The sequence below is a fragment of the Phaenicophaeus curvirostris genome, chromosome 5 (genome assembly GCF_032191515.1).
Source record: "Phaenicophaeus curvirostris isolate KB17595 chromosome 5, BPBGC_Pcur_1.0, whole genome shotgun sequence".
In the NCBI taxonomy this organism is placed as follows: Eukaryota; Metazoa; Chordata; class Aves; order Cuculiformes; family Cuculidae; genus Phaenicophaeus; species Phaenicophaeus curvirostris.
Genome location: NC_091396.1, coordinates 2,604,574 through 2,620,222, shown reverse-complemented (window position 1 = coordinate 2,620,222; position 15,649 = coordinate 2,604,574). Strand labels below are relative to the sequence as shown.

At 45.2% G+C, this 15,649-nt stretch overlaps 1 protein-coding gene across 1 annotated transcript in view; it reads right to left on the bottom strand.

The window, feature by feature from the left end:
- Positions 1–4,986, bottom strand: part of ABTB2 (ankyrin repeat and BTB domain containing 2) — a 150,014-nt gene extending 145,028 nt beyond the window's left edge. Inside the window, exon 1 of the mRNA XM_069857363.1 lies at positions 4,108–4,986. Within this exon, the coding sequence (XP_069713464.1) occupies positions 4,108–4,972 (865 nt within the window). The 5' untranslated portion in view covers positions 4,973–4,986. The remainder of the gene's footprint in view (positions 1–4,107) is intronic.
- Positions 4,987–15,649: the final 10,663 nt, after the last annotated feature.

The window sequence follows — 15,649 nt, the reverse complement described above, 5'->3', positions numbered from 1 at the left end:
TACAATGCATTCTCTGCTTTAGCCACATAAAATCAATACGTATCACTAGAAGCATAGAATGATTTGGGTCGGAAGGGACCTCAAAGCCCATCCAGTTCCAATGCCTCCTGCTGGATCAGGTTGCTCCAAGCCCCATCCAACCTGGCCTTGAACACCTCCAGGGATGGGGCAGCCACACCTTCTCTGGGCAACCTATGCCAGTGCCTCCCCACCCTCGCACATCTCCACCTAATTAAAAATAGAAAATAATACATGGATAATTTTTTTTTTTACCTGCCAGGTGTTCAGTAGCTGCTTATCATTTTTGCTGCTTTTGTTTCATTTTCGTTCCAGCTGGCATTGCATTATCTTTGCAACACCCCAGCTAGACTCTGTCTGAAGAGATTGTGCTCTTGGAGGCGTTAGCGCACACAGAGAACTTTACAGAACTCCTTGTGGCCTCCGGCTCAGATCAAATTCCTCCTTCCAAGGCAGACAGACCGAGTCCCAAGCATCAAGTCAGAACTCACACTAACAGCAGAAAACGTCTCACAAAGGCAGCAAACAGTTGATTTAAAAAGAGCTTCATGGAAAGGGTGAATAAATAAGCCACAGATTACTATTTATAAATAATATTAATAAAGCCCTTAAGCACTTAGGGTTTTAAACTTTATCTTTCACACACCAGGTGTTGATTAAAGCACCTTTGTTATAATAAAAACATTAAACCTGCAGCCTCTAAAACAGTAAGGACAGCGACTGGACTGCTCTCTCTGATGAGTCAATGAAGAAATACAGGTCTAAAACTCCATCTCTTGAGAAGCTATGGAGACTTCTGTATTTACTTATTGTTTCTTAGACTCCAAAGAAGCACGATATCCTGACCTAATAACGAAAATTGTATTCAATAGATCATAACACCAGAAAGGTCCATTATGATAATCCAGTGCAATCTTCTACATAGTACGCTGCCACAGATTCCATCCGGAGATTGCAATGCTTGACTGCAGTTAGAACTTAACCTCTAAGTGCTTTTTATCTCTAGCATCAAACTCGGTGCTATAAAACAAACCCAACAAACAAATGCCAAGTTCACAATTTACGAGCGTTCCATTAAAATGTTCCACTATAAATGAGAAAAATGACAGTAAAGCAAATTTTCCTGTTCCTTACACTGGAATAAATCCAGCTATTTTACCACTAGATTTAAATTAATGTAAAAGACAAGATCACTTGAAAGCACCATGGAGAATGATATGAATACTACTAATTTACAATTCCTGCCGGGAGAAAGAAAAAAGGAGTTATTTCAAGCTTTTTGCATCCATATAAAACCATTTGGGGTCTTACAACTGCAAGAAAAGCCATTTGGAAGATTCACTGATTTGTGTCAGGTAAAATACAAGTGGCAGACTGTCACAGGGAATCGCAGGGTACCTTCATCTGCGGTTTAATTCAATTTTCAGACTTAAAAAATGCATTCAATTATTGACACAATTGATCTGAAAGGCAGGAACAACAAAAGAGGCAACAGAAGCCAATCCTTCTGTGGCCAGGGACTGCTCAGTATTGCACTACACAAGCGTTATCATAACTGACCATTTGGTGGCTTGAATATTTATAAGCCTTCCCCTGCAGAGTCACGCATGTTTCCGTTGAACACCAGCTTCCATTCATTCATTGCAATTTCTCCAAGAAAGAGATTTCCCTGAAGGAAAAGCTCCATGAGGGACAGAGTCTTCCTCTCAGTGTTACAGACAGAACCTGGGTGGCAGGAATACTGAGCAGAGACCAGCTCAAGTGCACGTTTTTCTTACGGAATCACACTATTTCATTCCAGCTTTGCTAAACAAGGAACGAGAGAGGGAACTGAGTCCTCTTTTTGGACCTGGCAACAAATACCCCCACGGTACACGAAGAATTACGACAAGTGTACAGCAGAGGACAAGACATCCCCATAACTTAAGAATCACAGAATCACCAGGTTGGAAGAGACCCACTGATCATTGAGTCCAACCATTCCCATCAATCACTAACCCATGTCCCTCAGCACCTCGTCCACCCATCCCTTAAACCCCTCCAGGAAAGGTGAATCAATCCCCTCCCTGGGCAGCCTCGGACACTGCCCAATCACCCTTTCCGTGAAATATTTTTTCCCAATGTCCAGCCTGAACCTCCCCTGGTGGAGCTTGAGGCCATTCCCTCTCGTCCTGTCCCCTGTCACTGGGAAGAAGAGCCCAGCCCCCTCCTCTCCACAACCTCCTCTCAGGTAGTTGTAGAGAGCAATGAGGTCTCCCCTCAGCCTCCTCTTCTCCAGGTCTTCCATCTAAGAGCTTGTAGTTAAAAGAGTAGATGTTTATGTCTGACTTTTAAAGTCACACTTATGTCTTGTACCAGTGCCAAGAGTGCATCCCAAAGGGCTCCTCACCTTTATTTCACAACATTTAGTAACCCTGTCAGTGGACAGAGGGCAAGCAGAGCGCACAAGAGAGCTTTTGTGAGCACCATAATAAGCAGCCATCCCCTCACCTTGAAACATGAACCACGCTGGCCCAGTGGGGAGAGCGACTGCGCCTAACTTAGTGGTCCCAACCATGACACCACGGCTTTGGTACACGATAACCACAGGAATTCAATCCTCCCAAGGAGCACAAGTGAAGAGCCAGCCCTTATCTGACACAGCCTTTCATTAATAACATTCATAGAATAGTTTGGGTTGGAAGGGACCTTAAAGATCATCCAGTTCCAACCCCCAATTATACCTTCACTTAAGGTATAATTTTCCCTCAAGGAAAATTTACTGATTCACCTGTCTCTCATTATAAAATTATCTTTTGAAGAGGATCAAGCCACTTGGTTTTATAAGGCATTAAATCAGAAAGTTATTATGTGTGGCCATAACGACGAGGCCAACAAAAGTCATGAAACTGTGTGTGGCACGTAGAGCAGCTTTCTAATTGGAATGTTTCTCTAAGTTTTCCATGGAAAAAATATGCTCCTCCTCAGTGTGACAATGCAGAATAAACAGTGCAGCTCAACAGAGCTGATCTGACTTTTTCTTTTAAGCTGCTCCTCACTCTCATAGGAAGAGGACAGAATCTCCCTGTCTGCTTATTTGCTTAACTGTTCAAAAATTCTGCTTTCTGAACAAGGGACAGAGGGAAGCAGCTTAATACTACGCTATTCTCATTACTCAGGCACCTCAGCAAGCTGTGCACAAGCTCTCATTTATTGCACAAGTATAATTACACCACAGGTTTCTGCTAAACTAGAAAGCAGCAACACATAGGTTTAAGTTTTTGCTCAGAAACTGAATTTTACTACCGCAAAGAAGAAAATAAAACAATTATTGTTTTCCCTCTCCAGGCTGTATGTGGGAATAGCAACTTCAAGATGAAACTTTAAGATCCTTGCTATAAGAAAGCTGGGGAGGGAATGTTTACAAAGGTTTGTAGCAATAGGATGAGGGGCAATGGGTATAAACTGGAGAGGGGCAGATTTAGACTAGGCATAAGGAGGAATTTCTTCACCATGAGAGTGGTGAGGCACTTGCCCAGGTTGCCCAGAGCAGGGGTGGCTGCCCCATCCCTGGAGGCGTTCAAGGCCAGGTTGGATGGGACTTGGAGCCCCTGATCCAGTGGGAGGTGTCCCTGCCCATGGCAGGGGGGCTGGAACCAGATGATCTTTAAGGTCCCTTCCAGCCCAAACTATTCTATGAATCTATAACATAAATTTTGTTTAAAACCAACAGTTTGGTTTTGGGTTTGTTTTTTTTTCTGAAGAGCTGCTTGTAAAGCACGTTTCATCTTATGGTTACGGAGAAGCATGTTTACACCCCAGTTACAGCAAAAATGCTCAAAACAGCAGCTGGTAGAAAGTCAGGAGAGGTTTGCCAAGGCAAGAGGGCTTGGTTTCCCACAGACTCTGCATCTTTTATAAACTGGGACATCTTAGGGATAAAGCAGGATCATTTCTGCCTGGTAAAGCCATCACACACACAAACCACGGCCAAGATGCAAGTCAGATGAAAAGAAAAACCAGAAAAAAACCTCAAGCACACCAAAATCAACGATTTTACCGGAAAGCTTACTGGGATGAAGCTTAGCGATCGTAAAAGCTGCATCTTACCATTGGCGTTTTTCCCACAGATGAGATGCTCGTAAGGTTGCAAGACTCCCCAAAGTTCAGCATCATTGTTGATGACCATCTCCAGGATTTCAGCTGAGATCTCCCCTCCTCCACCATCCGGGCTCTGACTCGCCAAGACCCTCGCCTTAATCTCCTCCACAAGGTTTTCCATGCAAGCAGTCAAAGAGATGGCCGCGTACTCATGGATCCGAACGGAGATCCTGGTGTCCACCATCCACCTGAAGAACCTCCCCACAGAAAAGGTGAGGCCGCATCTCGCCGACTTCCCTTTCCTCAGCCCATCTCCAGCGCTCATGCTGTAGAGCGACAGGGCCTTGACAGAGGCCAAGACGCAACTTTCCGACAGCGACCAGCTCTGGATGAGCTTGACGGCGCTTTGCACCTCGAACCTGGTGCACTTGGAGTGCATCACGCTGAGGCGTTGGGCCTCCCTGGAGATCCTGATCAAGGCGCGTCTCAACAACTGCGAGAGGCGCCTGACGGCGTCCGGAGAGAAGGTTCTGGTGGGGCCATCGGCCTTCCCCTTGCGTAGGATCCTTCCAACGTCTTCCTCGCTCCAAGGGTATTCCTCTAGATCCGGCAGCTTAGGGCACTTGGAGAAGATATCGGCGACCTCGGGGTCTTCGGGCAGGACGGTGTTGACTGTATCCCAGCTGTTGTTCCTACTGTTCATGGAGCCCGAGTAGTACCACCAGTTGCCTCTGTGCTGGGAAGAGGTGAAGGCTTGCGAGTTGGACTTGGAGGAAGAGAGACTGAGGGACCTGCAGGAATCCCCTGCCCCATAACCAGAGTCCAAAGTCAAATCCTCCAGGGTCTTCAGAGTCGAGCTGTATATCCCAGCCATAGGAAAAAATGGGGGGGGGGTTTAAGAGCAGGAAAGGTGGAGGTGCCAGAGGTCTCCCCCGCGCCTGCCGAGCCGCAGCGCAGCACGGTGGGAAGGAGGCCCCCCCGGCTGCCGGCTGGGCTGGGGAACGGCTACCTCCATCCCGCGGGAGGGATGCTCCCAGCCATCTCCTACCCGGGGCTGGGCTGGGGTTGGGGTGGGGGGGAGGCAGGAGGCGCCGCGGGACACTCGGGCAGCGGCTCCCGCTCAACTTGGCCGCCGCGGCTCTGCTCGGGCGCCCCGCCCCGCGGCCAAGCACGGGGGAGCCGAGCCAATCAGCGGCGCCCGCCGCGGCGCCGCAGCCAATGAGAGGCGGGGAGGGCGGGGCGCACGCAAATAAAGAGGGAGTCCCAGCCAATGAGAGGCGAGGAGGGCGGGGCGCACGGGATAAAGGGGGCGCCCCAGCCAATGAGACGCGAGGAGGGCGGGGCATATGTAAATGAGGCGGGGAAGGTGGGTAGGGCCTGCCCGCGGTAGCCACTCGCCCACCCGCTTGCCTTTACCGGGCCCTCCGGGGGTCGTGGAGGCAACGAGGGGTCAGCGGGTGGATGAGGGGGGTTATGTGGCCTTTGTGAGGGTGTTTACACGGCGCTGACCTTGAACCGTGAGCCGCCTGCGAAGCGGAGCAGCCCGGTTCCCTCCTCCTCCTTCTCCATCCCGGGTCCCACACGGGGTCCTGGGGCGAGGGCGCCTCCTTGCGGCCAGGGGCGGGATGGCAGCCCTCGGGATTTCACTCCAAAATGCTGTTTTCACAACTTCCTAAAACTCCAGGTGGAAAAGGACCTCGGGGAGCATCGCGTCCAACCGATACAAGGAGTAATTCCCGTTCCAAAAAGCGTAATATTGTTATTTAAGCCAAAGTAGAGTTAAGTTTCATCTAAGTCATTGTTTTCTTCCAAAGTTATGTCCCTCTGATAGGGTCTTTTCTTCTTCCGAGACCATAATTTCTTTCAAAAAGTGGTTTTGGAGACATTTTTCGTTCCTTGAAGATGATAACGCCTCGTGTTGAGCATGATCTGTGCTGACCAGATGTGTCTTCTTCTCAAATCCCCTCTGTTTGCAGTGTCTCAAAAGCAAAGTCAGACAGAGCTGGCTCCAAAGCTCCAAATTAGCAAGAGATTTGACTGTTGTGAAATTCATAGCAACATTAAAATGAGTCCTCAGAAATTAATGGAATAAGCATATGATTTCTGGGCAAATTATACATATGCAGGGAAGTGGGGAATATATTCCGTCTCCAACTCTTGTCTCGCTGCACAGCATTGATGGAGTTGGCTCCTTCACGTTGCCCAGGCTTGATGAAGGATGCTTGCTTTCTAAAACTCTAAAATGAGTCTTAAAGAGTTTTATTTGCCAGCATTTTTTGGTACCATAGCCTTTTAGACGACGTATAGTTTAAGTGAGATGGCCTGCAACCCTGTCAAGCTGAGATTTGAAAGCGTCCAATACAGAGGAATCCACCTTGTTCAGGTCTGGCCACATCACGAGCCAATGTTTTCAGAATCCCTGTTATCTTACTGAGAGCAGCCCTGAAGAGAATAACTTGGGGCTGCTGGTGGATAAGAAGCTCAATGTGAGTTGGCAACATGTGCTCACAGCCCAGAAACCAACCATGTCCTGGGCTGCATCCAGAGCGGTGGGAACAGCAGAGAGGGAGCGGATTCTCCTCTCTGCTCTGCTCCGGGAGACCCACCTGGAGCCCTGTGTCCAGTTCTGGAGTCCTCAGCACAGGAATGACAGAGCTGTTAGAAAGATCCTCTCCTCCTTCTCCAGAGGAGGCCTGAAAAATGATGATATGAGGGCTGGAGCACCTCTCATGAGACCTGTCCTCATAGGGGAGGTGCTCCAGCCCTCTGATCATCATTGCAGCCTCCTCTGGACCCATTCTAATAGCTCCATAGCCTTCTTACGTTGAGGATTCCAGAACTGGACACAATACTCAGACGAGCTCAGAAGCAGGCAGTAAGACTGTTCTCCATCACCTCTTTCTCACTAAAAAACCCTTTGTGCTTTGTTCTGTGATACCTCTTTGCAAAAGCTTTCTTTAAATTTCCTTCTGTTCTCTCTACCTCTTAGGATTAATTTCAGTTGTTAAGCAAGCGTAAATTCCCAACAAGAATCTCTACGCAGTTGGCCAGTGAGAACTTGACATTATTTGGGGAAAATGGAGCTGTGCAAGTACTGTATTTCTACAAGTCACTTCTATTCTTTCCCTTTATCTCACTTCTCTGATACTCCCACACAGTTTGTTTTTCCTGCTATTCCTAGTAATATAAAACCACAAAAATCATCCAGCTTAACAGCGGCAGCCACTTTCTTGCTGCCCTCATGTGGCATTTTCTTGTTGTCAGGAGTCACACTGCTGTCTTTTTTTAGCATTTCAATGTTATGCTCCCTTATACAATAACACTGCCTGATAAGTCCTTCCCTCCCTCCTCTGCAAAGGCATCATCAGCCTTTTCCAAAGGCAAACCAACTGTGGAACAGAAGCCCCCAAGCACAGAAAGGATATTCCAAACTGAAGATTTAAACCTCATACCTCAAGATATCCAACAGAAAACCAACACTGATATGGGAGGAGAAGAAGGACTAGACAATGCAGGGTTCTCTACTAGCACTTCTCAGTTTCACAGACACTACTTATCCACAAGAGAACAAGTTCATCCTGTGTGCTATGCTTTGCAGCATTAATTCACTACCTGTATCAGAAAACTAGAAACAGCCAAGTCCACAACAGATTCCCAAAAAGAGCTAAAAGAAGCACGAACAAATGGAAGGGAGTAATCAAAGAAGAAGATACAGTTTGTTTGTAATGAAACTATACATTATGTTATGAAAACCAAGGTATATTTCCAGAAAGCAGTTTCTATCCTGGGCTATCAGAAAATTGCTAACCCAAACAATCCAGATTACAAGTCACATCAAAAATACAGCACTCTTGAAGCCCCGTCTTCCTTCACATAAACAGTATAATACAAGTATTATTCTGTCTCCGATACACTACAGACTTTGAAAAGAGCCTCAAAACTTTAATTCTAAGGCACATCAGAATGAATTAGTATTTAAAAGCATTGGTATTCTCCAATATACAAATAGCATATCCACTTAAAAAGTAATCAATTAGATTAGTGAAACATACCCGTCAAACAAATGTAAAGCCCCCATAAACTTAACCTGTACCAAAGACTCCAAATCAATACTTTTGAAAGTAAAATAAAGATTGCTAGTTGTTCAAGCCACAAAGTTCAGTTTATTCCTAGAAAGTAAGATTTATGCATATGCTATTGAGCAGCATAAACATCCCTTACCACTAAGTCTCATGCAAACTTACCTTACTCATGTGAGGTAGAGAAGAATCAAGCTTTTCCACCAGGAAAAAAGAAGAAAAAAAGACCCCACAACTATCCTCAAGAGAGCACTCCAAAAAGCTATTTGAATGGTGCAACCAACGCCCTAAAGCAGCACCTGCAGAGCAGACGAGCCCTTTCCGAGCCTGATTCACTGCAGCTGTGGGTAGGAGAGCCCAAAGGCTCAGCAGCTGGCAGAGCTTCTCCATGGGACACAAACTCCCTCCACAAAAGTTCCTGCAAGAAAGTTCATTCTCGAGCTGCTGTCCCTGTTTTAAGCAAGTCCTAATTCTCCTTGCCCACTGTAAACAGATGGCATTTTCCTTAATTTAACTGCACTTAATCTGCAACATTCAGAACACTCCTTTTTTACTCAACTGTAGCTCTATTAATACTTGCTGCTCAACACCTGAAGATCATCTGAGCCCAGAAGAGGTGGGGGGTTGAAAGCAGAGATGAAGCGTAACTGGTGCAGGTGAATCCTATATTGGGTCTAAATTACATGCTAAAAAAACAAGTTTACTGCAGTCAAGAGAATACATTTGGCCTGTTTTCAAAGTGATGCTGATGAAGAGATAAGGTACACTTGGCGTGCTTTCTAAAGCATAGCAAAACCCCCTCAATTTAAGGTCTAACAGGAGCTGAGGGTCCACAGTAAGTCAGCGATACTGCTGACCACACCAGCTATCATGCAGTAATGGAAGTACCAGCTGCATCTTCCCAGCTGAGGAGAGACTTTTCCCCCTGCGTATAATGAGTCACCTTCCTCTCCCATCCATTTTGTGCAGTGACCTTTCCAAAGGTTACACTGCTTACCTTTCAGAATGTGCTAATTGCTAATTCATAGGTAAATTTACTTGCTAGCACTAATTAAAATCTAAAAAGAGAACACAATCTCATGACTGTAAAATTTCAGACTAAGCCTTTGTTCTTCAAATCCCTTTAGAATAAAACCATCACTTATGCAAGTGTTTTAGGTAGTTAGAACTCAGTGAAATTGTCTACAGGGAGTATGCCAAGGAGATCTTCAGGTTTGTTGGTAATAAATAACGATCTTACCTTCTCCATCTTGGTTTTCTTTGTGATTTAGCATAGACTAAAACCATTTTGCTATTAACAATTCCACAAAAATGCTCCTGCCTGACAAATCCTGCCTACTTTTTCTACTGTACCCGTTAGTTTAATAAGTGCCATTACCTGTCCCTACTGAACTTGCCTCACTGGTATCTTTATACTGTCAATTAAAACAGAATTCCTATTTAAAAAAATCACTCCTAATTTTTTTCAGTAAGGTGAGCTTGCTTAACATGGAAAATCAGTACAGAATTGCTTTGCTGTTGTTTGCAATGACGCATTAGGTACCACTCACGATATTGTTACTAACTGAGGAGAACCTAGGGGTCACATCTGCTATGACTAATAGCAACTGTTAGGCAAAACCATTTACAAATCTTAATTGGTGAAGATTTTATACACCAGCCTGCTTTCTGAGATGAAAAGTGTAAGAAGTATTTAGAATCCATTATAAAAATGATCCTTTCTGCTTTCCAAAGTTGCCTGTTTGTAGTAGATACAGTTAGAGAGAGAAGGAACTTGGAGTGGTATCTCTTGTGCACACGTACATCAGATTCCTGAGATGAACAAAAGAGTGGTTTGCTGCTCCTGTACAGATAAATTAACTGGACGGCTTTGACTGTGCCGTGCTCCTCCAGAAGTCACTCAAAGCAACTACTAAAGCAACTACGAATTGGTCAGCCTCACTTTTATTCTTGGGATGGAACAAATAATGTTGGAAACCATTTGCAGAATCATCGAGGACAAAAAAAGTCATTTAGTCAGCATTGATTTGTGAAAGGGAAATGATGCCTGACTAACACGACAGCCTTCTCTGATAAAATTACTAGCAAAATGAACAAGGGAAGAGCAGCTGATGGTGCTTATCTTCACTTCCGCAAGGCTTTTGACACTTGCTTCCATAATATCCTCATTGGCAAATTGATGAATTCTGGCCCAGATCAGTGGTCAGGGAGGTAGACTGAAAGCTGCCTGAGCTGCTGCTTGTGATCAGCATCGCAAAGCTGAGCTGGAGGCCACTCGGCAAGTTTGCAGGTGACAAAAATATGGGAGAAGTGATGGAATATAGTAGGTGCTTCCACTTGGAGGGTCCTCAACAGCCTGAAGAAATGGACAAACAGGAATCTTGTGGAGGTAAACACCAAATCCTGTATCTAGGGAGGAACAACCCCGTGCATCACTACGTAGAATCATAAAATGTTTGGGGTCGGAAGGGACCTTAAAGATCATCGAGTTTCAACCTCCCTGCTGTGGGCAGGGACACCTCCCACTGGACCAGGTTGCTCCAAGCCCCATCCAACCTGGCCTTCAACACCTCCAGGGATGGAGCAACCACTACTTCTCTGGGCAACCTGGGCCACTGCCTCACCACCCTCACAGGAAAACATTTCTTCCTAATATTTAATCTAAATCTCCCCTCTTCCAGCTGAAAACTGTTCCCCTTTGTTCTCTCCCTGCCCTCCCTGATCAAGAGCCCCTTCCCAGCTTTCCTGGAGCCCCTTTCAGCACTGGAAGCTGCTCTAAGGTCTCCCTAGAGCCTTCTCTTCTCCAGGCTGAAGAGCCCCAACTCTCTCAACCTGTCCGGGCTAACCAGTTGGAAAAGAAACTTTGCATAAAATGACCTGGGGCGTCCTGGTGGACAACAAATTGAATGTGAGCTACCAGCACATCCTTGTGGCAAAGGTGGCCAATAGCATCCTGGGCTGCATTAGGAAAAGCATTGCCAGCAGGGGGAGAGGGAGTATCCTCCCGGTAAAACACTGGAACAGGTTGCCCAGGGAGGTTGTAGAGTCTCCATCCTTGCAGGTATTCAAAACCCGACTAGATATAGTCCTGAACAACCTGCTTTAGCTGACCCTGCTTTGAGGGTTGGACGAGGTGATCTCCAGAGGCGTTTTCTAACCTCAACAGTTCAGTTCTGTGATGCTATGAATTCTGCTCCTTGCACTGTGAAGGATGAACCCTTTTCAGTACAATCTTCCTGTTCCAAAGTCAGGTCCCCTGCCTACATTTGGAATCCCTCTCCTCACTAGCATTTCCAACACTGCTGCTGGAACCCTCTTACCTTTAAAAGTTTCTGGTTAATTCCACTTTCAACCTCTCTTAATTCAGCACACGCTTTAGACGGGAAGATATCTTTAAATCAAACACTTTCTGAGAATCAAAGTAGCATTGAAGAAGCTTCCTGAACTTGTTACGTGTAGGACATAGCCTCCTTCCTCAGTAGCTGTTTCACATATACCTTTTACTTTTAAATGCATCAGACAACTGAATAAGTGTTATACTCACCCTTATTTGTGAAGATTATGGAACTACAAAAATTATGGATCTACAAAAATTATGGATCTACATTTGATCCCTTTGTCCTACAAAAAACCCACCATAAAATGATTGTGAAGGCAAAGGGTGGAGAAAACTGGCACAATAAGAAAGACCAGCATCTGAAATACACTTTCAATTCCTGGGTGATAATTTGGTATGGATTAGAATTTCTCAGTCAGCAAGCAAGGTCTTACCAGTGAGGGTGATGGGAGGGATCACATTATACCATCTGGGAAGGGAATTCCCTTATGAAAGGGAATATTATACCATCCCAGAGAAGCTGTGGCTGCCTCATCCCTGGAGGTGTTGAAGGCCAGGTTGCATGGGGACTTGAGCAGCCTGATCTAGTGGGAGGTGTCCCTGCCCAAGGCAGGGGTTTGGAGCTGGATGATCTTTAAGGTCCCTTCCAACCCAAACTATTCTATGATTCTATGATCTGAAATAAAATTAAAAAAAAGGGAATAAAAGAGTATTTGCTTCATCACAGGACATTATGCAAGGCAAGTGGTGTACTAAAGATACTGAGGTCTATTTACTTCTCATTTCAGCTCCTACCATTACTTAAAATCCTAGAGTGCCTTCATTTTCTTTCTTATGCAGAGATGAAACAACTAGAACATTCCTAGAGTTGTTAGGCATCACCAAAATAGTTGCAGATTATGATGTCCTTCAGCATTTGACAGCTATTAATTTCTAACATCCAGCTATAAAGTTACAACAGGATAAACTTCCCGAGTCACCTAGATCTCTAGCTCTGATACAACACCAGGTCTGACAAGTCTATATATGAATAGCTACCAGTTGAAAATAATTTGTTGGAGAGACTCGCTGTAATCTCAGTTATCTGGTCACGGGGTCACACGTCATGTTTTCACTGCTCTATCACGTACTTGTGGAAACCTGCTACAGCCCCTTATGCCAGAGTGCTCACATGTTTGGATGAACTTCATGCCAACGTTACACTTATTACTAGAGGCATACACTGCCTGCAATGTTAACCTGTCTCGTGAGACACGTGATAGAGTAAATTATGTAGGTAGATTGCAACGGATGTGTGTCATGCTTCCTTACACGTGTGTGCTGAAATAAAGTCCACGGCCTCAACTCTTTCTAATTCTAGTATTGACATTAACATTATCAAGAGTCAACCACTATGATCGGAGTCAATGGTAAAAATAACCAGACAGAGATTTATGGTTAAATGTAGTGGTTTTCAGAATCTTTAACAGTCAGGAAAATGCTGGGACAGCTTATAAAGTATTCTAACACTGTGATAAAGTGGTGCCCAGAGTGTATCAGTCCATACTGAGTAGGGTTTATATATGATGGTAAACAATGCTGACACAATTAAAGACAAATGATAGAGGAAATGCAAGGGCAAAGCCCAAGTCTTAAAGCGTCCTCTGCCTTGTTGGGAATCATTCAGAAGCTTAGACCAACAGCTGCAGTGTTTATTTTGGTACTGACATATGCCAGTCCAGCAACAGCTTCCTAGCCGATGTGGGATCTCATTAAGTTCTTACAAGCCCTCATGAGGGCGACTGCTGCATCACTGTCTATACAGGCTGTGCCCAAATTCTGCTTCCCCTGGTTGTGCTCAGTCCAAGCTTTGCTTCCCAAGAAACACCAAACCTTGTTGGATTTACGGTGTCACAGCAACCCACTGACCACTTCTTGGGGCTGTTTGTATGGGAATAACACATCAACACTCCTTAAACTGCTCCAGGCTGGCTATCAAATGTGTTCAAATGCAATTCACAGTAAAACAAAGAACACTGAGGGGAAAGATGAGCCACCAGCTTTCCGTTTTCTGTGTGCACAACTGCTGCTTGATGTAGCACATGTAATAGCGGTGGATGCAAACACTGATGAGGCACTGCATGTGTGACATGGGTTCAAACAGATCGTGTTCCATGATACGGCACTAGCACCACAAGGCGTCTTGCCTTACAGAGCAATCAGTGAGCGTGCAACACCTCGCACACACAACTGCTTAGAATAGTTGCTGAACTGCCCAGTGTAACATCTGAACTGCCCGGTGGTGAGGTTCCTGTTTATAAAACTAGACTTCCTATTTATTAAACAAGAAATAGAGGTCTGGTTTCTTTCCTTATCCCTAGTGTAAAAGCCTCTGGAAGAGGGAGAAGCCATTCTGGTAAAAATGTATTGGCAAGACAGACACAGCGTAGTTCAGTGTTGCAGATGCCTGCTTCACAAAGACAAACACTGCAATGCTGCATGCACACAGGAGGAGGTCAAAACTTATTCATTTGTGGATCATCCAGCCTGGCCTGGAACACCTCCAGGGATGGGGCGTATAAGACTTCTCTGAGCAACCTGTGCCAGTGCCTCATCACCCTCACAGGCAATAATGTCTTCCTAATATCTAATATAAATCTCTCCTCTTTCAGCTTAGAACCATCCCTGCACTCTTTCCCCAGCTTTCCTAGAGCCCCTTTCAGTACTGGAAGGATGCTATAAGGTGTCCCTGGAGCCTTGCCTTCTCTAGGGTGAACAACGCCAACTCTCTCAGCCTATCCTCAGACAGGAGGTTCTCCAGCCCTCCGATCATCTTTGTGGCTTCCTCTGGACTTGCTCTAGCAGATCCATGTCCTTCCTGCGCTGAGGACTCCAGAACTGAATGCAGGGCTCCAGGTGAGTTCTCACGAGAGCAGAGTAGAGGGGTAGAATCACCTGCCTCATCCTGCTGGTTACACTTCCGATGCAGCCCAGGATACAGGTGGTTTCTGAGCTGTAAGCACAAATTGCCAGCTCATCTTGAGCTTCTCATCCACCAGCACCCCCAACTCCTTCTCTTCAGGGCTGCTCCCATTCCATTCTCCACCCAGCCTGTGTTTGTGCTTGGGGTTGCCCTGACCCAGGTGCAGGACCTTGCACTTAGCCTTGTTGAACTCTATGAGGCTCCAGAACTCATTGTCAGTTCAGTACATGCACAGGTAGCTGAGATCTTAATTAGCACCATTGGCTCAAGAACCACCCAGTCAACACACAGTCTTAATAAACATTACACTGTCCACCTCCTTATATCCCTAATTCCAATTATGACTCAGGGTTGCTTGTTACGATATAACCCAGGAATACTTCTCCAACACAAGCCGATTTGTTTTTGCCACTCAGGATGAATCACATGCTGTAAGCAATGGGTAGATAATTATCAACTCCCTTTTTTTTCCACCTACATCATTGGGAAGGTGTACCTGTGACACATCATTCAGCATGGAAGCATCACAGGGCTATAAAATGTTGTCTGCATAGCACATCTCAGTAACTGGCCCCGAAAAATACATAATAACAGTCCATATGATTCAGTAAAAGAGGGACTGATGCCAGGATTATGAAGAATGGGATCCATCAGCACTCAATAAAATGATGGATCAGAAATATATCAGAGGCTGACAAAAGAATTAAATGAAATGAAGAATGGCGGGTGGATGTCATAGGATAATTCATTAGAACTGGATCAGAAGTAGTTGGTGATCAAACTTGGCCTAATTTACACAGATGGTATCATACAGTACTCCTCATAGCTATAAAAATGTATCAAATATTTTGAGACTAGAAATATTGAAAAAAATGAAGGATAGCAAACTCATTGAAAATTGAAAATTAATTTCTTGTAAAATTGTTTAGCAGCCTACATTGTGGATCAAGACCCAACTGTGCAGTTCAACCACAGGACAAATGCTGATCTTAACCCAACAAAAATAGGAAATGTACATTGTTGTGGTTTAACCCCAGCTGGAAACTAAGCCCAATCCAGCCAATTGCTCCCACGTCCCTAGTGAGATGGTGCAGAGAACTGGAAGAGTACAATTGAGAAAACTCATGGATTGAGATAAGGACAATTTAATAGGTAAAGAAGAAGATGGGTGTG